Source organism: Acromyrmex echinatior, unplaced genomic scaffold (assembly GCF_024713525.1).
Source record: "Acromyrmex echinatior isolate Ae372 unplaced genomic scaffold, ASM2471352v2 Scaffold20, whole genome shotgun sequence".
In the NCBI taxonomy this organism is placed as follows: Eukaryota; Metazoa; Arthropoda; class Insecta; order Hymenoptera; family Formicidae; genus Acromyrmex; species Acromyrmex echinatior.
In genome coordinates, this window is record NW_028259054.1 from 109,291 (window position 1) to 137,212 (window position 27,922).

The 27,922-nt window shown below is 33.1% G+C and overlaps 1 protein-coding gene across 4 annotated transcripts in view; it reads right to left on the reverse strand.

The window, feature by feature from the left end:
• Positions 1-27,922, reverse strand: part of LOC105150442 (pyruvate kinase) — a 118,572-nt gene that overhangs the window by 1,410 nt on the left and 89,240 nt on the right. For 2 of the 4 annotated variants that reach the window (XM_087416323.1, XM_087416322.1), the window contains 2 exons: positions 14,186-14,357; positions 209-365 (listed from right to left, as the gene is read on the reverse strand). In XM_087416323.1, the coding sequence (XP_087272449.1) occupies positions 299-365; positions 14,186-14,357 (239 nt within the window). In that variant the 3' untranslated portion in view covers positions 209-298. The remainder of the gene's footprint in view (positions 1-208; positions 366-14,185; positions 14,358-27,922) is intronic. The other 2 variants (XM_087416326.1, XM_087416325.1) reach the window with 1 other exon arrangement.

The following is a 27,922-nucleotide window of genomic DNA, read 5'->3' on the forward strand; positions in this document are numbered from 1 at the left end:
AGAAATTTCAATGTATCATTTCTCTTATGATGTCACGATCAAATATATATAGCAGAAACTATTCAGGAGTCTTAAAACAAATCAAGATATAAGAATAAATTAAAAAATATCATAGATATTTTTTTATTTCAAGAGATTTTCATAGGAATCGGTATCACTATAAACTGTACATGCGGGATCTTCTTTAATAAATTCATGTTCTACATACACCACACGAAGTGTATTCGTAAAGCCCGAGCCTTGCCGCCATCCTGTCACAACTATTACAGAATCACCAATTTTGATAAAACCACGACTTTTACCAAAATTTAATCCATATTGTACACGTACATCCACATCCTTCACCCAATCGACCAATGGTACTTCTGTACAACAAAGAATATAATATACACATATAAATATGTATTTTATATATATATATATATATATAGAGAGAGAGAGAGAGAGAGAGAGAGAGAGAGAGAGAGAGACAGAGAGAAGAAAGGCCCTCTGTTATGAGATATTGAGTTGATTTTGAGTAGGGCTGGCAAGTAATTTGTAACGTCATTACTGTTACAAGTTACTTTTTTCAGTAACAAATAGGTAACGACGTTACATTTTCTTCTAAATAATGTTCATGGTAACGCATTTTTGGAGTTTAACGGTAACGATTTTACTAGTTACTTTGGTCACGCGATCACACCTTTTTTTTCATTGAATTCACAGTTTATACGTATAGACTAACTCAGATATAATCTTTACAATATATTTAATTTCTTAAAATAAAATTTTTGTGTCATATCTTACAAATTAAATATAATGCAGATTACAAACAATATTATTTTTTTATTATAATATCATTTTATCCTTAGAGTATTCACGATGAATCTTGTTTGTTTTTTGTTTCTTTTCTTCAAAATACATCTAGCTAAATAATTCTTTCTATCTGTTCCTTCTTTTTAAATGTACAACTACATAAATGTTTTCTAAAGATGTTAAAATATATATATATATAAGAATCTATTCATAATTTTTTTATAATTGGAAAAATTATGAAAAGTAACCACACACAAACGATCCATCATGCACAGTAAAAGAAAATTGTATATGTATTAAGAGTTAAACGTATAATTTAAAGATATCTTATCAAAATCAATACGAAAAATAAATTTATTTAAGTTAAAAATTACAAAAAATGCAGTATATATTATGTAATATGACAGCATTTCTTTCATGAAAATAACGCACAATGTTTACTATAGGCATATATATTTTGATCCCCATTTCTCTACTAAAAAATAGAATTTTATCTTTTTTACATTTATCGCAAAAATCTGCATATAATATTCTATTGGTGTCAAGAAAAAAAAGGTAACGAAAAAGTAACGACTTATAAGTATTCGTTATTTTTTTAATAACGAATACTTATAACGAATAACAATAACTAATTACCTTTATAAATGAATAACGAGTAACGGGAATGAGTTATTTTTTAGGAAAAAGAACGGTAACGAGTTATTTTTATGAGATAATGTTGCCAATCCTGATTTTGGGTAAATGCTAGAAGTTTATGAGCAGACTTTAAAAAAATAATAGGTCATTTTGAAGAGAATTTAATAGGTTAAAGATAATATTATGTAAGATTTAATTCGAATTCTATTTTTTTTAAATGAAAGAAATGTAAAAAGTAAGCAAAATACTATACGAAAAATACGAATAATACGAAAAATACGAATAATACGAAAAAGATCGTTTATATAAAGAGGAGGTTTATAAAGAGATGGTTTATAAAATAAATTGTCTAGATTGTGATTCTTTTTATGTTGGCTAAACAAAAAGGAAATTAAAAACTTGAATCAAAGAACATAAGATTGACATAAGAAGATCCACCTCTGAGATGTCAGTGGTTTCACGCCACCAATTGAATGAGATGCACGAATTGGATTGGGATAATATTAGAATTTTAGATATGGAACAATCATTATTTAAAAGAAGAATTTCTGAAATGATACACAAAAAAACCAAATAAGTAGTGTTAATAAGCAAAATGACACTGAAAGTTTGCTTGATGTTTATCTGCCTTTTCTAAAGAAAGATCTCTCTCACACTTAATAAATTCTAGAACAATCTAAACTTTTGACATATATATACAATAAATAGCGGTAACACATACGATGCACCTTAACAAGATGAAAGAACACGTTTATACATACTTATATTATACGATGGCTAAATTCATTGTCAGATATATGTAAATTCTACGTTTTACTAATATTTGTGATTTTACTGAAGATGGACATATTGTGATCGAAACTAAAGATTTTTTATTAACGTAATGAATAATTAAATTTCACAAACAACATCCAGTGCTGTGGTTTCATGCTCCTTTTTTTTATATGTTTGATTTATAAACACATTCGTTAGAATTATTTACAATAAAATATTGTATGTAATAATAAAAAGGACAACCGGAATGAATATAGAGTGCCTGTTTCCGTGATGCTTGATTTCAACTACGTGAAGACGAATCTTGGGTACAATGCATTGCATGCTCATTTTGCCCGCACACTGGCTACGTTTGTTCGTATTTTAGAAACATTAAATAAAATTTTTTTAATTGCAATAATACATAATAATAATAATAATTTATAATTGAATAATTATAATAATTTAATTAATTGATATTTTATTTTACGTATTTTGCGTTTAATTATCGATTTTTCGGGGCATCTCATATTAGGAATACATTTTTCGACTTTGCGATTTTGCTTTTTACATTTCTTTAATTTAAAAAAAAAAGAATTCGAATTAAATCTTATATAACATTATCTTAAAGCTTATTAAATCACCTTCAAAATGACCTATTATTTTTTTAAATTCTGCCCATAGACTTCTAGCATTTATTCAAAATCAGGATTGGCAACATTACCTCATAAAAATAACTCGTTATCGTTACCATTTTTTTTCCTAAAAAATAACTCGTTATTCATTTGCAAAAGTAATTCGTTATTATTATTCGTTATAAGTATTCGTTATTGTTATTCAAAATATAACGAGTTATTGTTATTTTTTCGTCACTTTTTTTTCTTGACACTAATAGAATATTATATGCAGATTTTTGCAATAAATGTAAAAAAGATAAAATTCTATTTTTTAGTAGAGAAATAGAACTCAAAGTATATATGCCTATAGTAAACATTGTGCGTTATTTTGAAAGAAATGCTGTCATATCACATAATATATACTGCATTTTTTGTAATTTTTATACTTAAATAAATTTATTTTTCGTATTGATTTTGATAAGATATCTTTAAATTATACGTTTAACTCTTAATACATATATTATACAATTTTCTTTTACTGTGCATGATGGATCGTTTGTGTGTGGTTACTTTTCATAATTTTTCCAATTATAAAAAAATTATGAATAGATTCTTATATATATATATATTTTTTTATATGAATATTTTATTGGTACAATAACTGCATACTTTAGCAACAATTTTCACTATGACTTTAGGAACATAGGTTATTTCATATTAGAGATATCTTGGATATCTCATATTACAATTTCCTTTCGGTTTCATGATTATCAAATCTAACTTCTGTAATTAAGCAATTCAACATATCCCATAATTTTCTATTAGTACTTACTCTGTCACTACATGAAGAATTTATTGCCAAATAAATATTTACTTATTAAATAATTAAAGGTTTAAAGGCTTATCTTAATGAAACTTGAAATCATCCAAATTCAAAAATCTTTTTTTACAACGACCATAGGCATGATCTATAATAACGAATTTTTCACTGAATAGTTTTCAATCCAAGAGCAATAAATTCTTGGTGGAATCAATAGATAGTGTTTATTAGTTTAGCAGAAACGCTGTTATCTAAATTAGGCGTCTATCTCATATTGGGGGGCTTTCCTTTCTCTCCCCCCCCTCCTCCTCCCGATTAACCTTCCATTAACTTTCGATAATTGCAAAATAGTATAGGATTTTTCAATTATTTTGACTCATTCTCAGTTTAGTCTGCTCTACCTATACAAAAAAACTTTGCCAAAAATTGCGGGACATTCTGTATATTCGCTAGGCGTCATTAATACCTTCCCGTTTGAAATTAGTTTCCGCCAATTAAACACATCTTATCTATATATCTGTTTATCATGATTGCCAAGTTTGCCAAGGTTACTTCGAAACTATAATATATAATAATATATTGGGTCATCTAAAAACCGCGGATACTTTTTAGATGACCCAATATATAACGCATACACAGTATTAAAAAAGAAGATATCATAAATAAAAACGTATACGAAAAACTAGGGAAAATATTACCTTGAAAATTTTTCTTATAATTTTTATACCAATTGGAACATTTTTCAGAAATACTCAAAAAGTTCACATCTTTTCTCAGAATTTTTCATACATGTGAATTCTGAAATATTCTAAGATTTCTCATCCCATAATTTTTGAAAAATATTTTAAAATTTTTAAATTTTGTAACATTTCATCAGAAATTATACTTACAAAAAATTTTAGAAATCTTACGATATTTCATAATTAACAGCTATGGAAAAGATTTTCTGAGAAGTGTTCCAATTTGTATAAAAAATATGAGAAAGTTATAAAATTATATAGAAATTATATAGAAATTTTAAAAAATTATATAAAAATTTTAAAAAATTATATGAAAAATTCTGAGAAAAATTTTCACTAGGGTATTTATAATTATTAGTACTAAAATGCAGTATCAGAGGACAATAAAAGTCACATTTTTGGCTCTCCCCTCAATTCAAATAAAACTAATAGAAAAATGTATCTTCATATAGACCTCATAATTCCTTATAATCATAAACTTCATAATAGCTATTCGCTTATGAATTATTAGGTTCGCTATCGCTTATGAATTATTAGGTTTTAAATAAGAATGATTTATAGGGGATTTGACACTTTTCGATAATTGAAGTTTTTTTTTTATTGGGTGTTTAAATATAATAAATTTCCTCCTTTTTTTTGTGAAATTTTGTTTTTAAACGTTTGCTAACAATTGATTAATCAACATTTAATGCCTCTAACAATTCTTTCAGCATTTGATCTTCATCAAGTAATGCTTCCAATTGTTCATCTTTCAATTTTTCGGTGCATTTTCACGTTCTTTATCTTTTATCGAAATTATCACTTCTAAAGCATTTTGAAACCACTTTTTCGGATGGAGCATGCTCCCCTCTACAAGCAAATGATAACTTTCAGCTGCACTTTTCTTAACAATAAACAATGCAGTAAAACTTTCCGCAAATGCTGTTTTGTTATTATAAAAGTCAACATTTTCAATGCAATGACAAAAATGTTGTTTACACGTTCATTAAATGTCACATACTAAATATGAAAGCTTGTGCACAGTACTCTCAATAATTGCCACTGGAATTCTGTACTCGTGACGACGTCTCTTCGAAAACCAAACTTATTCAATGGAAACTTATTCAAATACTTAATACAATCTTTCTAGAATTGCCACTTCACCAAACATTCTCAAAAACTTATCAAATGATACAAGCGTGTGCACACTGTTGTCCAACACGAATCTATGAACACGCTATCTTCACACGTGTCTTAACGGTTCAAGATTATTAAAGAATTCGCAGATTCGAACTGACGATTAAAAATAACTGACAATAACTGATGATCTGATGATTATATAGGTATATATAAGAAAGAATGAGTCCAATAGAAAAAAAAAAGAGTAAGCTGAGGAATAATGCAAAATAAATAAGTCTCTAATATTTAATTTGTTTTAACCATGAATGAAAAAGAATAAAACAAAAAACGTTTCATTTTTTCACCAGGATAATACCGCATTTACATTTATGGAATTGTCGAGGGGCAGTAGCTAAAAAGAAATTGAAAAGTTCGCTGAAACGTATGACGTAATCATTTTTGCGGAAACTTGTCTCGACTTTCACTGCACCTTCAGTATTCGAGAATTTATTCGCCTTGATTCTACTTTATCGGACATTAGAGGTATGGCTATTTTTGTCCTATCTCTTATGCCACAGCGCACGATATCCCAAATCTTCTACCCTCTTTCGAAAGCTTCTCCCTATCTATAGCTCTTAACAATTCATTCCTCACTATTATTGGTGTCTATTGTCACCTCTTGAATCTTCCGGCTTGTTTTAACTCTTTCTTTTCTTTTACTAAGGCTCATGAACCCGTGTAATCAACGATTTCAATGCTCATCACCCTCTGTGAGGTTCTTCCAAAATTAACTACTGGATCTATTTTGTGTAGTTGTATTGAGAACTCCGACTTTGCATGCATGAATCCTACCTCGCTTCCCACTTTCCTCTCACATTCTTCCTTCTGTTCTGAACCTCGCGAAAGCGTTCTTCTGATCTGATCTCTACAAGGTGTCTGAAATTTAAATATCAAAACTTCCGGAGCGTGTAAGGGATCGATAAATTAAGAAAAAAAGTCCTATAAAGATATGTTTTTGCTTCATTTTGAAGAAAATCGCAAAAAAAAGACGAAACATAGTTTACATTTTTATATTTTCTCATTACTTATTCAAGTTGTGTTTATTCACTTGCTTAATGTAGATATTTTTCAAAATGTTGACCTCTTGTAGCAATGCAAGCATAGCTATCACGAGCATCTAGTGATTGCTCGTGTGCAGCTAAATATTACTGGCGATATTTGGTACACTACAGCCTCGATTCGATTTCTCAATTGTTCTCTTGAGTTGATTAACGACGAATAAATTCTGTTTCAAGACCCCACAAAAAAATCCAATGGTGTCAGATCAGATGATAGCCCAGATACTACTCATCCATATCCAATCCATCATTGTGAAAAACATCTATCTAACCAAGCTCGAGTAATCTGCTATAATGAGCTGGACACTCATCGATTTGAAACTATATTTCAATCCGTTACTGCAGGTGAATGTGTTCTAAATAATTATAGAAGTCAGTCTCCAAAAAATCTGTATTTAATCTGTATTTAATCTGTTGGGTAAAAAAATGATTCCACTACACAAAAACAAACAAAAAAATTTTCACCTGAAAACGGAATTGTTATTATTATTTTCATGTATAATTTTAGCGACGATAATATTTTAGAGGCAAGAACAAAGCAACTACGTTCTTGTCTTTTTTGCGATTTTCTTCAAAACAAAGCAAAAACGAGCATATCTCTACAGGACTTTTTTTTCTTAGTTTATTGATCCCCTACGATTATTGCTCCCGGAGTTTTGACAATTAAATTCCAGACACCATATATATATGTATATATATATATATATATACAGTGATGGCAAAAAGTCCCGGAACGGTCAAATATTTCGAAAACCATCGGTATTTAAAAAAAACGCTGAAACACGTGAACGATTTTTCAAAAAATCTATTTTTTGAGAGGGGTTAAGACCCCCCACCCCTAAGGGGGCACGTGGGGCACGAGGGGGGGTCGAAAATCTTAAATAATGGCAACATAGGTCGAGTGGGGGCTCATTTGAAAGGTCTTCTCAAGACGAATCCAAAACACTCCGCATAGAGGGCGCTACGTTCACTTTTGGCGGGAAAATGCAATTTTGAAAATTTTTTAGTCAGAAACATTAAAAAAGTTTAGTGTTTCGATAATCACCGGAACACGTGAAACGATTTTTCAAAAAATCTATCTTGATGGTGTAGTAAAATCTTATAATGGTAATATGGGTCGGAACTACTGCCGGCATCAGCATTACTCGAGATGTACCACGTGGAGGTTGCACGGTCAGATTTACATCTCTTCGGGGTACTTGATTTAAGTGAGTCCCCTTGCCTCTCACTTTGCGTGCAATAATTAATGCAACAAATGCTCAAATTGATATCCATTAACCTCTTGACAGTGTGCTAATCGATTGTACGTACTCTCCCTTACGTTTTGAAGCATTTCTGGCGTAATTAAATTCGACACTTCAACAATTCGAGCCTTTAATTCGTCAAGATTCGCTGGTTTTGTTTCGTAGACCTTGCTTTTTAGATAACCCCAGTAAAAGAAATCTAGTGGCGTTAAATCTGAAGATCTTGGTGGCCATTCAATTTGACCTCTTCTATCAATCCATTTATTAATAAATGTTTGGTTTAGAAAATTACGCGTTGTCGTGGCATAATGAGCTGGTGCACCATCCTGCTGAAACATTTTCAAATACATCTCCTGTTATGTTTTGTAGACATGGTACGATTTGAGCAGTCAAAAGGCGAACGTAGTTTTCTGAATTAATGTTTCCATCAATAAAGAATGGCCCTATGATACGATCACCCAATATTCCAGCCCAAACGTTTACTTTTTGAGGATTCTGAGTATGAGAATCTCTCATCCAACGCGGATTGCTATCTGAGCAATATCTACAATTTTGTCGGTTTATAGATCCGTTTAATTCAAAAGTAGCCTCGTCGGAAAAACAAACCCAATATAAAAACTGACGATTATTCTGAACACGCGTCATCATTTCATCGCAATACTCAACTCTCCTGTCATAATCATCTTCTGATAATTCCTGCACGAGTTTTATTTTATACGGGTGATAATGATGTTTTCTTAAGATATTTGTCACAGATTTTCGACTAATGTCGCATTCCTGCGCAATTTTAGACGGAGGTTTATTTGGATTTTCAATAACACTCTGAAGAACTTCTAATGCTGTATCGTCGTTGCTAGCAGTTTTTGGTCTTCCAGATCGGGGTTCATCTTCAACAGAACCTGTTCTTTCAAATCACGAAACTGTGCGATAAACAGTAGACTTAGAAATTGGATAGTGTTCCGGATAGGTGTCATTAAACAAATTTGCGACTGCTTCGTAAGATCGAATTTGGTCACCAAAACCGCGCATTCTAAGGATTGTAATTCGGTAATACTTAGTGGCATTTTTAAATAAATGCAAAATTATTATAAAATAATGATTTTGCAATTTGAATTAAAAATGAAGTACAATTTGTAAGTAGTTTGTGTCAATACCTGTCGGAACAAAATCAGCTTTTACTATTCTTGGTAAACCAAGACGCTTATAGGTCGCGAAAGTCATTTTCACTTGCGAGAACCGTTTTTCATATAACAGATACGATTACAATCTGCGAAAAATGATTTTAATGTTTTCAATGCTTAGTGTTTTGGATTTTACTACACCATCAAGATAGATTTTTTGAAAAATCGTTTCATGTGTTCCGGTGATTATTGAAACACTAAACTTTTTTAACTTTATTTCTAACTAAAAAATTTTCAAAATTGCATTTTCCCGCCAAAAGTGAACGCAGCGCCCTCTATGCGGAGTGTTTTGGATTCGTCTTGAGAAGACCTTTCAAATGAGCCCCCACTCGACCTATGTTGCCATTTAAGATTTTCGACTCCCCTCGTGCCCCACGTGCCCCCTTAGGGGTGGGGGGTCTTAAAGAGATCCTCCCTCAAAAGAGATTTTTTGAAAAATCGTTTCACGTGTTTCAGCGTTTTTTTTTAAATACCGATGGTTTTCGAAATATTTGACCGTTCCGGGATTTTTTGCCATCACTGTGTATATATATATATATATATATATATATATATGCAAAATTTCCATCTTGCAGGACCTAGCTGGCAGTGATCATTTTCCTGTCGCGGTGGATATTAATTGCCTGGTTCGCTCCTCTACTATCTTCTCTCACAGAATCCGTCTCACTCGTCAACAATGGCTCTGTTGGCTCAGAGAGCAGGAACCATACATCATTAACAAGATTTTTTTCTCCAACTAACTCGCTCTCTCCTGAAGCAAAATATGAAATGTTCATTAAGGAAATCCTCGCATACTAAATCTTCTCCCCTTAAGAACACTAATCGTGTTAAGTATTTCAATGAAAATGAATATTCTTCGAATATCCTTCCCTCGGCCCCTTGATGGACACCTGAATGCGATAACGCCGTCCGAGCTCGCTTCGCGGCACTTAAAAACTATAGGCAAATTCCCTCTATAGAAAATTATAAGGCTTATCCAACTTAGTCCGATAGCTCATTGAGCTGAAAAAACGTTCCCCTTCTTAGATTTAGGCGATCTCCTGCGGACTGGCAGTGCTATAAGAATTTGCGGAACGACATGAATATTGCTGTTCGTCGTGAGAAAAAGTCCTTCCTCTCTATCTCCCTTACAACTGATTCCTCGCTTCAATTCTGGAGAAATCTCCGTGCCCTTGGTGATGCACAATCTTTTGTCTCTGCACCCTTTTCTTCTGAATAATCATTTTCTTAATACTCTATCTTCTTTGTCTTGTTCCTCTAATTGTACTCTTTTTTTCTCCTCTCCTCACGTTTCCTCGACTTTCAATTTTGCTCCAATCGCTCCCAGTGATCTCTACAATATTTTTAAGCGCATTCACCTGACTTTCGCATCTCTCCGATCGCTCCTACTGTGTCTTCCTCAATGTCTCTCTTGATTCTCTTCTCTATATGTTAAATTTCTCCTTTTCTCACAGTACTTTTCCCTCCTCCTGGAAACATTCTTTTATTCTTCCCATTCCTAAAATAATAACCCCTCTTCTCCTTCATTTTTTCGCCCTATCTCGCTCCTTTCCTCTCAAAGCTGCTTGAGTGTATCTGCTTCTCACAACTTAATGCCTTTGTTTCAAATTTTAATATCCTTCCTTTCTATCAATCTGGTTTTCGTCTATCTCACAGCACGACGATGGAATTGCTTCACATCTCTGACGTCGTGTGTAATTTCGACAATTGTCGCCTTCCATCGTTGCGCTTTTTTCTTAGTTTATTGATCCCCTACGATTATTGCTCCCGAAGTTTTGACATTTAAATTCCAGACACCATATACCATATATATATATATGCAAAATTTCCATCTTGCAGGACCTAGCTGGCAGTGATCATTTTCCAGTGATACTTCACAAAGGCTTTCGATACCATCAATCATGACCTACTTTTAGTCAAACTCAAGTTATGTGGTCTTTCTCATTTCTTTCGCTAATCTGCTCGTTCCTTACAAACCGCACGCAGCAAGTCCTCGTATATAATCCTTTTCTTTCCTCTTTTCTCCTCTACTCATGCCGTTCTCTCTGGTGTTCCCCAGGATTCCATTCTCGGATCTTTACTCTTTAATATTTTTGTCTGATTTGTCTAATGTTTCTCTATCCTCCGTACTCTTCATGTATGCAGATGATGTAATTCTTCTCAAATCCTTTCACCCATTCGATACTTTAGCAACCTATTCTGCTTTGAATACAGTTTTAAAATCTATCGCCGAATGGTCCATTAATAATGCCCTGCATCTAAATCCTACTAAATCATCCTTTATCGGTTCCTCAACATTGTTATCCCGTATTCAGCCCTTCGACATTTCTCTTAATTCTATTCCAATTCCTCGCTCTTCTTTCTCTATTAAGATTCTTGGTGTCCATGTTAACTCTTCATAGTCATTCGAGTCACACGTGGCCGTCAAGTGTCGGGCTGCTTATGCTCGTTTATGTCTTCTTTATTCCCATCGCCACATCCTTTCCTGCTCTCAAAAACTTCTTACTTCTCAATTACTTGTTATTTCTCTGTTTGATTACGCTGATATCATCTACGTTCCAGCTCTTAATCAAAACCTGCTAAATCATATACAACGTATCCAAAATTTTTGTCTGCGCTTTTCTTATTGTGTTCGTAAATATGACCATATATTATCAAAGATCTGACTGGCTTAAGATTTGGCAACATTTTATTCTCCACCTGTGCTGTCTTGTATTTTCTCTCCTTCGCTCCAATACTCCTTTATATCTGCGACATCTCCTTCAGTTGCAGTTTGAACATCATTCCTCTTTTAACCCTCTTGTCACCAGATATCAAGATTACTTATCCTTCGCCATATATCGGTCCACTAAGTTCCGTGCCGCTTTCTCCTACATCTTTGTCAAATATTTTAATTCCCTTCCTAATTGAATAAAAACCTCCCACTCTCTATCCTCCTTTCGTTTCGCTGCCTCGCGTTTCATTGCGTCACTCACAATATTTAAACAAGACTGATGTAATTGGTATGTATGCGCGTGTATATATGTGTGAATGTATGTGTGTGTATGTATATGAGTGCACGTGTGTGTATAATTTCAGCTATTAGTTTACAGCTATTAGTTTATTCTTATTGCATTGTTATCTTATTCTGGTTTTGTTTCTGATAGATGTAACAGCAATTTTGTTGACGCTTAACTATTGTCTATCGTATTTATGTTTATGTTAACTATAATCTATTATATCATACTTTATGTCTATTATTATTACTCTGTTAACATGTAGTCTTTTTCATATAGCTTTGTAATAAACTAAATTAAATTAAATTAAATTATCGCGAATAGCTTAGATACTACTGTCGCATTCTTCGTAAAACCAAATGCCAAGGCTGAAGGAACTTTTGTGAAAGCATCAATCATCTCACCTCCTCTTCGGAGATTTGGAAAATGCTAAAGCGATAATGGAAGAGACCAAGTTATTCAGGAAGTCATTAATAAGAGAAGATCTGTCCAGCTTCCTGCATTCCCCCTCCTCCGATCATCTCTAACCAACCCAAAGACTCTCTTGTGTGACTTGATTCGCCATTTACTCTTCGTGAAACTCGGGTAGCTCTAGACTCCTCCAATATTTCTTCTAGTCCTGGACTCGACCGAATGGACTTTCATTTACTAAAAATTCTTCCAGATAACCTTCTTATGCTTCCTTTCCATCCTAAACTATTTCTATATGTTACCTTTCCTATACAATGTCTCCACTCCCTGATATACCTGATTCTCAAATCCCACTGACTTATACCCGATATTTCTCATATCTTGCCCCATTAAACTAGTCGAATGCATGCTCCTAAATCGGCTACTGGTTCTCAAAATCTCCTTCCTTTCCTCTTCCTTCTCTCTTTCTCTCCAATCAATTTTGATTTCATCAATTTGGATCAATTGGTAAATTTAGATTCCGCCAGGATAATCTTATCCTTCTCACTTTCTCGAATTTGTCAAAAAAACAACATACTGTAGTCATTTTCATCGATATTAAAGCTGCCTTCGACAATATTCTTCCGAACATTCTTATACAGAACTTGATTAATCTCGACTTTTCTTCTTTGATAGTTCAATTTGTCAAAAACCTGATCTCTTCCCGCAACTTCCTATTTGTTTTGTAGATTTCCTCTCTGAATTAGAGTTGCCCTCTCTTAGCCTGGATCTTTTCAACATCTATCTTCGAGAAATCAACAATGCCCTGGATCCTCACACGTCCCTGTTACAATTCGCAAACAACATTGTGATTTTCTCTTCACGACCTTCTATACAAGAGGCCACTCAATTGATTCAATCCTCGTCAAACAACATAGGCTCATTTCTAGCAGACAAAAGTCTCGAGATTTCTAGTAAAACGCAAATGTTAATATTTTCCAAAAAATGGAAATCTTGATACGAGAATGTCTCTATCCTTTTTGCCGAACATCGAATTACATCATCCTCGGTGCGATTTCTAGGAGTCACTTTAAATAAGCTCTCGGGAAAGAAACATCTAAAACACTCGATATGAGCGAAAAATGCAGTGCAGATATTGCAGCGCTGCGAGGCACATGATGTCCTGTTAATATACAGATCTATGATATTCATCGTTTGAGTATGCCTCCCTTATCTTTTCACTTAAAGATAATGATTCTCTGATTAAGCAGCGTGCCCAAAACAACGCATTCCGTCTCTGTTTTGAATATCGTATCTCTACCCCTACTAACGTCATGCTGAGTCTGAAGAATCTCTCATCAAACATCGTACCTTGCCACCACTTATTTCTTAAGAATCGGTTGAAAATCATCCTGTCGCCGACATATTATTCGACGTATTACAACCTAGTTGGAAACTCTTCTCCGTTCTCGTATCTCGAAAAGAACTTTCCCGTGGCATTAGTATTCCTATGCATGTGGTCTTATAAAAGGCAAATATATCACAATTCTTCACTTCCTGCGTACCGTTATTCTTATTCCTTTACCATTATCATGGCTTCCTTTTTATTTCTCCTTCCTTCCCCCCCTCCAGGTTGCCAAATTAAATTCTCTATCTCAGCATAGCGTGCAACTCACATTCGAAAGTTTTTTCGCGGGAACTCTCTCTGAATCCACGTTTTCTACTAATGGTTCGAAAACCGAACGATAACATCTATGTCGGTGCCGCGATCTATGTGCTCCTCAACTGGATCTGTACCTCATGTACAAAATTTCATTTGATGGGCTCCTTCTTTGGACGATTTCCACTTCCGGTTTGAACATCCTTTTCCAGTAGAAATTCTCTTGCACCGACAGCGGGGTCTCTCGCTCGTTTTTTGGCAGAGAATGGATCCATTTCCTCACTCGAGTAATTTCCTCTTTATAATTGCCTGGAAGGAATTCAGCAATAGGATCACAAATTCACACAGAGCATTATTTCGAAAAAAGTCAAAGCGGTATCACCTGCGTGCTCTCTCACTGGAGTGACCTCATGCCTCCAATGTGCGTCTTCTGTCTTTTTCCTTGATGTTAGTAGAGGTAGTTAGACGAAGCTTCATCGAACTACAGCTATAAATCGCCGATAATAAAATCGTAAAGAAACTCGCAAAAAGAAATAATAATATTCCACGAAATGCAACAATAGAAATCGCTCAGAAATTGCAATAAATTGCGCCGACACTCTTCGCGAGGACAGAAGACGAAAAATGTCGCGCTATTTCGGCTGACCCTTGTGACGGACGATGAAAAATGTCACATCATTATACAATCGAAATAACGCCCATTAATTATTATATAGCGCTATTCCTGATCAAAAACTGAGTCGAAAGTCCTGAGCCATTTTTTTCTATAATGCTTAATGAAGCAGATATTACCAAGTAAAATTAATCTAATCGGCGCCGGTTTTTAACCTCTTAGGCACGATGCGCCACTATAGTGGCTTTCGCGGATGTCATCTTTCTGAACGACGCGCCATTATAGTGGCTCACTCTAGTGCCTCACTCGCTCACCATTTGAATTAAATGATCGTTTTCATATGTTTTGTTTCACACTTTTTTTGCCTTTACAACGTTTTATAACAGTGTTAACAATATACATACAGAATATACAGTCTTTGTTTTTGATACGCCAGTGCCAGGTATGAATTGTTGCTTTTCATTTAAATAAATAGAAAACGAAGAGCAATTTGTCACAATTCAGGAACAAACTCGGAAATCGAAAATGATATAAACAAAAACATGCGTGATAGGAATAATATAAAAAACGAAGATCGCGCTATGAATGTGAAGATTGTGACGTGGGTCTATGTGTCGTACCGTGCTTTAAAATATATCATATTCAATTGTATTATATTATTAATTATTAAAGTAAATTGTTAAAGTTAAAGTATGTGTATCATATCTTTAAGAAAAATTATAATTTAATCATCAAAAACTTCATTCCAATGTACTCACGTAGAGAACAGCATTGTCCGTCACACGTTGCAGTGCTGTATCGTTCTGGTAGAGTTCAATGCGTAATTCGCATTGAACTCTACCAGAGAAACAGCCCCGCGCAAAATTCAGCCGTACCTAAGAGGTTAAACGGGCACACGTCCGTGAGTCGCGCGCTTACTATGAGCACTCCGCCGCTCCGCTGTGCCGCTGTCTTCACCATTATCGCGCAATATTCTCACGCATCAGTAGTAAAATTTTCTGAAGAATTTTCTTCTCAATTAAGAATCATGTTCCTTCCAAAAGAAGCATCTCCTTTCGTAAAAATTTCGACAAGGAATGTAAGTCTCGCCAAAACGTATCAGATTAATTTACATTAAAAAAGAAACCTACAATAAAAAATCTTTTAGAAATTATTTAAAAATTTCTTTAAAATCTCTTTCTTACATAGAATAGACATATGTATTGTATTATCATTTTCTTGTTGATATTTCGTAACTGAATTATACTTTAAATTAGTTTTTTTATTCTCTCATAAAAATCATTCTGTGTAACTACATAAGTGCGTTATAGTGCATTACAGATGACTTAATGTTACTCAAAAATCCAATTTTTCATTTCTCTCAATAACTTTTTCCACGAATGTAGATTAATTTAGATCTCGATTTACCCTTTTTTAACTTTTTCTAATTCTTAGAACTAGAAAAAGATAAAGTGTAAGTTAACCTAGGATCAACGTTAATCTGCATTGCTGGAAATGGACATAAGTGATTAAAATAAAACGCCTTGTAATGAAATTTTCTATTTAATATTTCGTAAGTATGACTGTGTAGGTGAACAGGAAAGGAATGTTTTTTATTTATTTTTGTCTTCTTTATTTTATAATATAAAGTTTATTTTATAATATTAAATAAAGTATTTACTTTATTTAATACAATAAAATATTACTCATACATATGTATTTGTTTTCATTTTTATAATAAATTTTTCATTTTATAATAAATTTTCAAAATGAGCCCCGTGGACCTCGATGCATGCTTCCGCACAAATTCCGCAATTATGTCGTTACGTACTCGTCGAAGCATTTGATCATCAATAGATTGTACAGCTATTTGCATCCTCGCAATGACTTCTTCGGGAGAAGAAGTTTGTATAGCCATTTGCATTGAAAAATCGTATCTCTTTTTTGAGAGGAATTTTTTCTAAAAGTTTGGGTAACCATTGCCTTAAGAAATCTGCGTAATTTCTTCGTTGTAGAAAATATATTTATTACCTATTAATACATATCACGAATCGATTGAGAGATTTTTAATTTCTTCAAAATCGTCAGAACTTCTGATAGAAGAATAAGACCAGTAACTCTATCGCCGAAAATATCTGCCTAGTAGTTTCGTTTCCATTCTGTGTTGAAAGCTACGAGTACGTGCCACGCATGGATTAATAACATCATAGTAATGTGAATTGTGACAATTAAAATAAATCCGTGTGTGTAAATAGCAACTCATTCTTATAGTCAGGGAATAACAGTTTTTAATTAATTTTTTAATCCTGCGAATTGTTACGTGACTATCGTACATATATTAATCATACAATTCTGCTCATTTCTAAAATCTTTTCTATTTCGATCATTCTTATTCGATGATCACAACCAATATCAGTATGGCTTTGATATCAAGCAATTGCTATTCTAATTCTTCGATTTAATGCTCAAAAGTTTTTTGATCAGAATGCATGCAATTTGGCTAATGTTTCGCATAGTCTTTCCGCATTTGCACAATTTGTTTCAGTGTAAACTAAATGTATCTGTGTATTCGTTATTATACTGACATGTTTGTATTCTTCTTTCACAAAAAATTGTTTTATGCGAAATGCTTACTCTAATAAAAAAATGTTTCTGAAAACTTCGTTGAAAATATCTGAAATCATTTTTCAGAGATTTTTAGTGACATTCAGAGACTTTTTCAAAGAAATTGAGAGATTATCAGAGAATTCTCCAAAAGTCATCTCCAAGTATCTAAACGTCTCTGAATTTCATTGAAACTCGAGAATTCAGTGATGTTTCTGGAGGTAGAATTTTCATGATTTCTCACTTTTCAGGGACTTTCAGTCTAAATTCTCTGAAAATCATTCCCAAATGTCTAAAAGTCGCTGAATTTTGCTGAAATTCGGAAATTCAGTGGTATCTCTGAAGATAAAATTTTCACGACTTTTCACTTTTCGAGAATTTCAGCAAATTCTCTGAAAATCATTTCCAAGTGTCTAAAACTTCTGGAATTTCGTTGAAATTCGGGAATTCAGTGATATCTCTAAAAATAGAATTTTAATAGTATACTTAGTTTTACTTTTCAAAGGCCTTCAAAGGGTTCCTTTGAAAATCATTTTCAAGAGTCTGAATGTTCCTGAATTTCACGCGAATTCAATGATGTCTCTGAAACTTAAATAGATATAAATAACACGCTTTATCAGTTGAAGAAGTGGTATAGTACGTAATGTAGGAGACTTATAATCCAGAGGTCCCAGGTTCGAATCCCAGGTAAGTATGTTTTTCAAAATAATTTCGGGTAAAATCATTACATATATCTTGTATGAAACAACTTCTTAAATAAAGAAACAAAATTTATGAGTCTTAAAATATAAATTTTTTTTCAAGTATCACATTGAAAATGTCTGAAAAATTCTAAAAGTCTATGAATATACAAAACAATGAAGATAAAAATTTTTTAGCAAATATGTGAACAGATGAATCATTATTTACATGCACAGGTTTATTTAATTGTCAATTCACATTACTATACTCGTAGCTTTCAACACAGATGGAAGCTAAACTACTGGGCAGGTATTTTGGGCGATAGAGTTATTGGTCCCACTCTCTACCAGAAGTTCTGACGACAAAAAATTAAAAATCTCTCAATCGATTCGTGATATGTAATAAATATATTTTTTACAGGGAAGAAATTACGCAGATTTCTTAAGACAATGGTTACCCGAACTTTTAGAAGAAATTCCTCTCTTACAAAGAACACATATGCTTTTCCAGCAAGACGAGGCACCATCGCTTAGATATCGAGAAGTAACCTATCTTCTCGAAATTTTAAATGAACATTTTCCCGATTGCTGGATAGTACAATATGAACTAATTAAATGACCTGCACGATACGAGAACTTTTTAATTTAGAAAAGTAACAGCTGAAAAAGAAAAATGTAGACAAAATGATTTAATATATTTTTCATAATGATTTTTAATACTACACCGGATCTAACACCGCTAGACTTTTTTCTTTGGGGTCATCTAAAGCAAATGATATATTCAAAGAAGCCTGTCTCTTCCCGAAGAAATCATTGCAAGGATGCAAATAGTTGTATAATCTATTAATGATCAAATGCTTCGACGAGTACGTAACGATATAATTGCGGAATTCGTGCGGAAGCATGCATCAAGGTCCGCGGGACTCATTTTGAAAATTTAATATAAAATGAAATATTTATTATTATATAAAAATGAAGAAAACAAATACATACGTATAAGTAATATTTTATTGTATTAAATAAAGTAAATACGACTTTATTATAAAATAAAGAAAACAAAAATAAATAAAAAACATTCCTTTCCTGTTCACCTACACGTAAGTCATACTTACAAAATATTAAAGAAAATTTCATTACAAAGCGTTTTATTTTAATCACTTATGTCCATTTCCAGCAATGCAGATTAACGTTGATTCTAGGTTAACTTACACTTTATCTTTTTTTAATTCTAAGAAAAAGTTAAAAAATGAGTTAAATCGAGATCTAAATTAATCTACATTCGTGGAAAAAGTTATTGAGAGAAATGGAAAATTATTAGGTGTTGGAATTAATTCGTAGCGTTTTTAATGAAAGAATGTTATTTATTTCACATGAGCATTAAAAAATACATTAATGAAAGTACTTCCCATCACTTGTAAAACGCTACGAATTAATTCCAACACCTAATAGATTTTTGAGTAACATTAAGTCATCTGTAATACGCACTTATGTAGTTATACAGAACGATTTTTACGAAAGAATAAAAAAGCTAATTTAAAGTATAATTCAGTTAATATCAACAAGAAAATGATAATACAATACATATGTTTATCCTATGAAATTTTTAAATAATTTCTAAGATTTTTTAGGTTTTTTTTTAAATGTAAATTAATCTGATACGTTTTGGCGAGACTTACATTCCTTGTCGAAATTTTCACGTAAGGAGATGCTTCTTTCAGAAGGAACATGATTCTTAATTCAGGAAAAAATTTGTCACATTATGATGCGTGAGAATATAACGCGATAACGGTGAAGACAATGGTACAGCGGAGCGGTGGAGTGCTCATGCACAGTACTAGGCACGCGACTCACGGATGTGCGCCCGTTTAAAAACCGGCGCCGATTGGATTAACTTTACTTGGTATATCTGCTTCATTAAACATCGTAGAAAAAAATGGCTCAGGACTTTCGACTCGGTTTTTGATTAGAAATAGCGCTATATAATTAATGGGCGTTATTTTAATTACACTCTGTATAATGACGTGACATTTTTCATGGTCCGTCACAAGAGTCAGCCGAAATAGCGCGGCATTTTCGTCTTGTGTCCTCGCGAAGAGTGTCGGCGCAATTTATTACAATTTCTGAGCGATTTCTATTGTTGCATTTCGTGGAATATTATTATTTCTTTTTGCGAGTTTCTTTACGATTTTATTATCAGCGATTTAGAGCTGTAGTTTGTTTGATGAAGCTTCGTCTAACCACCTCTACTAACATCAAGGAAAAAGACAGAAGACGCACATCGGAGGCACGAGATCACTCCAAGGAGGGAGCACGCAGGTAATACCGCTTTGACTTTTTTCGAAATAATGCTGTGTGAATTTGTGATCCTGTTGTTGAATTCCTTCCAGGCAATTATAAAGAGGAAATGACTCGAGTGACATGAGGAAATGGATTGATCCACTCTCTGCCAAAAAACAAGCGAGAGACCTCGCTGTCGGTACCGCAACAGAACTTCTACTGGAAAAGGACATCCAAACCGGAAGTGGAAATCGTCCAAAGAAGGAGCCCATCAAATCCTAGAGACTATCCATCCGAATAGTACAGAGGAAAGTGAGAGCAGCCGAAAAGAATGCCAGCCACGTAATATCCCACTTGCACGGATACAGGGCGCGCGACACTATAGCAATTCACAAGGGCTCGCAGGACTCGCGAGATGGCTCGCGACTAATCAGGCGCGATAAGGCTTATCACGTGGGCCTACGGTGCCTGCGTGCCCTCGAAAGAACTTCTGGCTCGACATTAATGGTAGAAGGGATAATATGATGTATGCAGTTGGACGGCGTCTCTCTCTAAATCTCCGCCCTCTCTTTCTATGGATATTGCTAGACAAGAGACAAAGCTTCTTTCCTTGTTATTCACATTATAATGCATCTTAGATTCTCTTTTCATAGAAAGAGAAACATAAAGTGTGATAAATAAGGAAAATTCAGTACCAATTTCATGACGCAAAACAGGTCGGTATTTATAGTCGATTCTTACATTTAAGACTGTCTTAGATATCTTAAGATGTCATAAGTCAATCCGAGGAGTGTATTAACATCTTAAGATTATTTAAGACAGTTTTAAAATAAAAATGGATTATGAATACCGTCCCATGTTTTTTTAGTGTTTCACAGTTGGTAGCTCAATTCGCCTACGGACGTCCATAGACAGAGAGGACGGAGATTTTAGAGAGGGGGGGGAAGAGAGAGAGAGAGAGAGAGAGAGAGAGAGAGAGAGAGAGAGAGATAGCATCCAACTGCGCACACCATGCTATCCTTCCATGCTATCACTTATGCTGTGGCGAGCTCTGGCGCAGGACGTGCGTGAGGACACAGAATCGCCATTGAGATCGTGTGTAGGAATCGAGCAACTATAGAAGAATTCGGTGGTGAGACGAGCGTAACGTATTGTAAAGCCGCTGATTTCTAGATCGGAGGAATCGCATATATCCACGAGTATATCATTTAGTTCCATCGAGTTCGGTATTTTGAGTGAGTAACTGCGTCGCATTAACAAGCACGCAGAGTGTAATCGTGTCATCCCGTCCGATATCATACAGATTCTATTAATTTTGAGTCAGCTATTTACTCGCCACGGCCATAGCCAGGTCATTGTATTATATCGTTGTGTCATATTTTTGTATCACGTTTTAAGGTCAAAATTGTTAGGTTCCAAGTAATATTCTTGCATGTTCTAAAATTTCGCCATTTTCCATCGTAACATTCTCGCTATTCTCGCGGTCGAGCTCGAAATTGGATTTGTTTACACGTTAAACATGGTTAATTACCACGACTATCGCATCTCGATTACTTTCTTTAATTACGATATCAATTGTTTGTAGAGTTACTCTAAAATTTGGAACTCATACCATCGAGATAGAAAATCTTTGTACCTAATATCGCGAGACATTTGGAGGGACAATCATGCCCCATTAACGCTTTATATATAATATAATGCGTGATCGCTAATCTACCATCCAACGTGTACGGAATAATGTAAACGAATGAAAGAATATATTTGTTATCATTTTTGTTACGAACTCTGTATATTTTATTGTGATATCGCCCTGCTCGTTCTCCAAGATATCTTCCATTCTCAATTACAAACCGCTCCTCTATCATTACCGTGGCTGAGTAGTTATCAGCGCCGTCAGCATTCGCGATTCTGTAGAGATTTTTCTATTTTGAATTGAATTTTTTTGTTAATTCCGTGAAAGAATAACACACTCTCCCAATTATCAGTATTGGGAAGTAAGAACCATTGGAATTTGCCAGCTTATCTAATGTGTTGTCTAATTGTAAGTCTAGAATTGTGATTATCGGCGACAACTGTAAAGAATAATGATCGCGAACGCACGACGAAGTAGCATCACGCTCGTGAGTGCAGTCGCAATATATATGATTATACATACTATTAATTATTAATACTGAAAATTTATAATTCCCGTTGCGTACACTACAGATTTTCAGGAATGATAGTTAACTGGCAATAATATATGAACATGGTCTAAATGGTGGCGATTCATTATTCTATAAATATATGCCTATTATAAATATATGCTTATATTGCTGATTATAAATAAATTAATATAAATAAAACGTGCTTATTGCTTAATATTTAATGATTATTACAAGTGACTAAGTTATACTATCGAGAAGGAAAAAATGTTGATAAAGCTGTGAACAAAATAATAAGTCCAATTTTTACTAATTCTTTATCATGTAGCTATAGCTATCTTGGAAAGCAGAAAAAGAAATTATTTTATAATTTAATTCTATATAAATGTTTTAGATAAATTTTTATTTTTTAATTTATAGTGAAATTATAATAAATAAATATTATATTGTCCAATTGAAAATAATTTTTTTTTAACTCCAAGCATATTTACAATCTGTCAGGTTGTGACAATAAGTAAATTTTATAATTTTAAACAATGTGTAGAAGTAATCCCAGTGGAATACTTCTCTTTAATTATGCAATCATTCTGACTCTAGAAATTTCTAGTTATCTAATTATTTAATTACATTAGTTGTATCTATTATATTTATTGAGTCTAATGGCTTAAACCGCTTGAGTCTTCATTTGTCCTTAGTTTCAGTCAGAAGCTTATTCGCAAGTTGATTAGGATTGCGTCCAATCTATCAGCGTAACTCGAGGCATAGTTTGCTATTACATTTTAACTATTTCAATATTCAGGTCTCGTCTGATAATTTTGTTAAATACGAACTATGGCGCGTCTATTATTATTCTCAAAATTTTTGATCGAAACGTTTCTAGAATTTCTATATTTGAATTAGAAGCAGAGCCCCATAATTGGATGCCGTACGTCCAAATTAATATTTATAATAATTGTTTTATAAAGCAGTACTTTGTTGTCCAGTAACATTTTTGAGTTACGAGCAAATAGCCAATATATTAGGTGTTGGAATTAATTCGTAGCGTTTTTAATGAAAGAATGTTATTTATTTCACATGAGCATTAAAAAATACATTAATGAAAGTACTTCCCATCACTTGTAAAACGCTACGAATTAATTCCAACACCTAATATATTTCTAAGTCTGCTTCCTAGTTGCTTCCTTTTATGCCATATATGCATTTTCCAAGTTAATCTTCGGTCCTAACTCCTAAGTATTTTGCTGAATCTGCTTAAGATATAATGTTGTTTAGCTTTACCGGTAAACATGAATTTTTATTCAGTGTAAATGTAACGTGCACAAATTTTCATTAACCTTTATTCTCCAGGTTTTGAGCCAAACTTATATTTTAGAAATATTTCTTTGGAGAATTCTTGATGCTTCTTTCGGATTTTTATGTACTGTTATGATGGTTGTGCTATGATGGTCGTCCGCGAATGTTCCCATCAGAGTTTGTTCCATTGTTGGTAGGTCGGCGGTGAATATTAGGTACAACAAAGATCCAAGGACACCTTGCAGGACTCTGGATCTGATGGGTTCTAAGGCCGAATATTCTTCTTGTTGCTTTATTATAAAATGTCTGTCTGCTACATATGATTTAAGTAAGTGATAGTTATGCGGTAACTGTTTTTTGATTTTGTAGAGTAACTCTGTGTGCCATACTTTGTCAAATGCTTGAGTAATATCCAGGAATACTGCCAGGAGCAATATTCTTTGTTCTCCAGAGCATTATTAATTTTTCTTACGAACCTGTGCACCTGTTGTTGTGTGTTGTCTCTTAAACCGAATTGATGTTCTGGAATAATTTTACTTACTAACACTTTTTAATTTACTAGGCTTGATTCTGCTTAATATGAGCTTTTCAAAGAATAACACAAGAAGTAGACTTATTCTATACGAAGATAATTTTTCTGTTTTTTCCTTGTTGGTATTAATATAATCTGAGCTACTTTCCATAGAACTTGAAAGTAGTTTAATCTTATAATAGCATTATATATTATAGTTGTTAGTCTTACTTACTTACTTTCTGTGAAAGTTCTTTTAATACTTTGCCTGTAATCAGGTCATACCCTGGCGCTTTACTGTCTTTTAAATTTCATATTATTTTTTGCACTTCGCCTATTTTTATTTTTTGAATAGGAGAGGTATTCATCATTTGCAGCGGTAACTCGAGGTAGTTTAATATTACTTTTTTATTCTTCTGATATTTCTTGTAAGTATGGTTCGAATACTTTTTTATAAGGTATTTGGAAAATAATTTGATTTTATCTTTACTGGTTCTTGCCCATTTTCGCGTCTTCTTGTCTTATCGGAGATATTAATTGAGAATTCTGTTTTAGCTTCTTTGTTATTTTCCATAGTGAGTAGTCTATTGTTTCTGTAGGAGTAAGCTCTGAACTTTTTGATCATCTTATTTCGTTCGCTGTCTATTAATTTTTTAAATTGTTTTTCGGGTTTTATTTAACTTCGCTTTATCATACGGTGATCTTGAGTTTTGCCATTTTTTGCAAAATTTTCTTTTTTCTGTAATTTTAAGTTTAATATTTAATGGACGTTGAGTTTTTAACATTATGTACTGGGGGAGTTGATTCTCAGGCTGCTTTTTGTATTTTAGTATTGAGATTGTCTATTGCCATTTCTACTTCTTCGTTAGTGTTCAGTGATATCTTACATGTTGTTTGTTCGTTTAAAAGGGCTCTAAATAAATGTCAATTTGTTTTTGCATTAGATAGACTTAGAAGTTGCTCTATATTTACTACAGTTGTATCAACTGTAATTATTATTGGAAAATGCTCCGATGTTAGATCATAACATAATCCTGCTTTGAAGTAGTGTGTTGCTATCCCCTTCCTAGAAATCTATAATGTTTGGTATTTTTCTTCGATCAGCAGGATAGGGTTCGCCTGTAGATATCGGGTGTAGATTATTTTGCAACATTAATAAATATAATTGTTTTCCTTTTGGTACTTGAGATCTAGACCTCCACCACGGGTGTTTCGCATTATAGTCGCCATCAACGATGAACCTGTGAGAGTTTTGAAGTAATTAATGTAATGTTCTTGTTTAATTGCGTACTTTGGCGGGCCATATATGACTGAAAGAATGATAAGTCTTATCCAGTTTTATAGTGATATTTCTTGATTGTAAATAGTTTTAAGAATACGTCTCGTTTTCAATGCTAATAATGCTTAACAGCTATTTTAATAATTAGAGCGGTACCACCATGTGCTGTGCCATTCAGATGTTGGGTATCATAGATTATATAATTTGGGATTTTTAAGTAATTTTTTTCCGTTTCTGAAATAAACATTTTACATTTATGTTGTGCTCGGATAAAAAATATTTAAGTTCATTGCTTCTTTGAATAAATCCGTTGGCATTCCAGATTCCTATTTTTCAACATAACTATAATTGGTTGTGTTGATCTTGTTTCATTTTTGCTTTGTTGTTCATTCCTTAAATTTGATCTCATATTTGGTCTTATATCTGCTCCTATTTTTTTCCTTAATTTAGGAAATAGTTTTTATTGCAGTTGCTTATAGGTCTCTTCTTTACATCTTTCGTAACTTGCAGGATGGTTTCCTCTGCAGTTGCAGCATTTTACTTCATTAAACATCTGTTTTTTTAGTATAATCACTAGATGTTTTCCTGCGCATTTGATGCATTTTGGTCCTCTGAAGCAATAATTTTTTTTATGCCCGTATGCTTGACATCTTGAACATTATGTGATTTCTCTTTTATTGTATGGTTGTTCAAAAGTGATTATTGTATTTAACAGATTTTTTTATTTTGTAAATGTCTTTGTTGGTTTCCTTTTGCTGTAGTTCTATAAAAAAAAGTGGCAACGGTTTCTTAGTTCTAGTTTCTAGAATATTTATTATTTTTATAACTGTACGATTGTGATTTTCAATTTCTAGTTTTAATTCTTTTACATCCGTTGATAAGTACATATTTCTTAAAACGATCTCGAACTTTTTATCAGTTTTACATTGAAAGGTATAGTCTTGATTTCTCTTTTGTTTAAACGCCTCCATGATGGGGTGATACTTAACTGTTGCGAGTAATTGTATCCTAACCTGTTTTTTAATAACTTTAATTCGTATTGATCTTTTACAATTTCATCAAATACTATCTTTAGCGGCATGATATTTTCCACTCCGTTTATAAAAAATAGGAAGAGATTTGTGCTGTTGATTTTTTGCAGGTATGCTATCATTTTCTTCATTTATCTCTTGAGCTTCCTCATCATTCTGTTTTTCATAAATATTGCTTGTGCTTATTGATTTATTTAGTCAATAGTTATTGATTTGAGTCTGTCTTTTTTTAGTTTGGAGTATCTGGACTATTTCTCGTTTTCTTTTTTATTGTGCTTTTTGCCATCCTTGGAACTCGGGAACAGTTCTTGTTGCCTGTGCGGGTTCTGTCACCTGTCCGCGGAACAGAGCACCGGTTCAATAATAGTCAGTATATAGATTAGGTTAAGGAGAAGAAACTGTTCAGCTATGAAGTTGTATGGCCCTTACTCTGTATCGAGGAAGGCCCTGGTTAATTAGGTCGTAATCTGCAAATAAAGCAGTCCCACCAGGGCCCTACAACAGAAAACGATTCTAAGCTACAGTGTGAGAAACAATCGTACAACTTTTACTCACCCGAAAACGGAAAAGATTGAAGATAATTAAAAGTAAAATTTAATACTCGTAACAGTAATAACACAAGAATTAATTAGTAGTAAAATAGGCCCAACTCGAGCATAACAAGATATATATTCGTATTATCTAATAAAGAATTTTATGTCATATTCATACTGTTTGTTTCGCGCAATAAGTACCGCGCTTGACTCCTATTGCCGTATCTCACCTAATTTCTTTTTGATTAAGGAGTCTTTGTGGATTAACGTAAAATATATATATTAATGTAATTTTAATACATGTTTAAAATTAACAACGGTACAAACTTTTTTTATAATAATTGATGTATTATACGCCTTAAAATGTTCTGGCAATGTTAGTTTTAGTTTTTTTTACATACAATATAATTTTTTAATCTGGTTTGATATACATTATACGACAGATAATAAACATAAGCATTAATTGGCGTATAATTATGATAAAAAGCGCGAAAAATCCGAAGAGAGAAGTAACAGAACTAGATAAGAACACTGCATTTATTGCCAAGATATAAAAGTGAAAATAACATTTTAGAATTTTAAGAGCATGCTAAAGTCGTCCTACTTTACTTATTATTTCCATTCGATGAAAAATCTCCGAATAAATTCACGGATTGCAAAATTATTACAGAATTAAAGTACGCACAAACAGGATCTCAGCTATGCTGTATTTCACAAAAAAATCGAAGAAAAGTTAAAAAATTCATTTTTGGCTCGTATAGCTGTCACCTTTGGTATATTTGTTTAATATAAAAGTTTTTTATAGTCCATATATTAAAAATAAACGTTTAGCTGAGATCACATTACTGAACGAACGCATTACACATGAACGATACCGAGTTTGTAAAACTAAGATTGAAAGTCTAGAAGAAAAGTATTTTCATCGAATGGAAA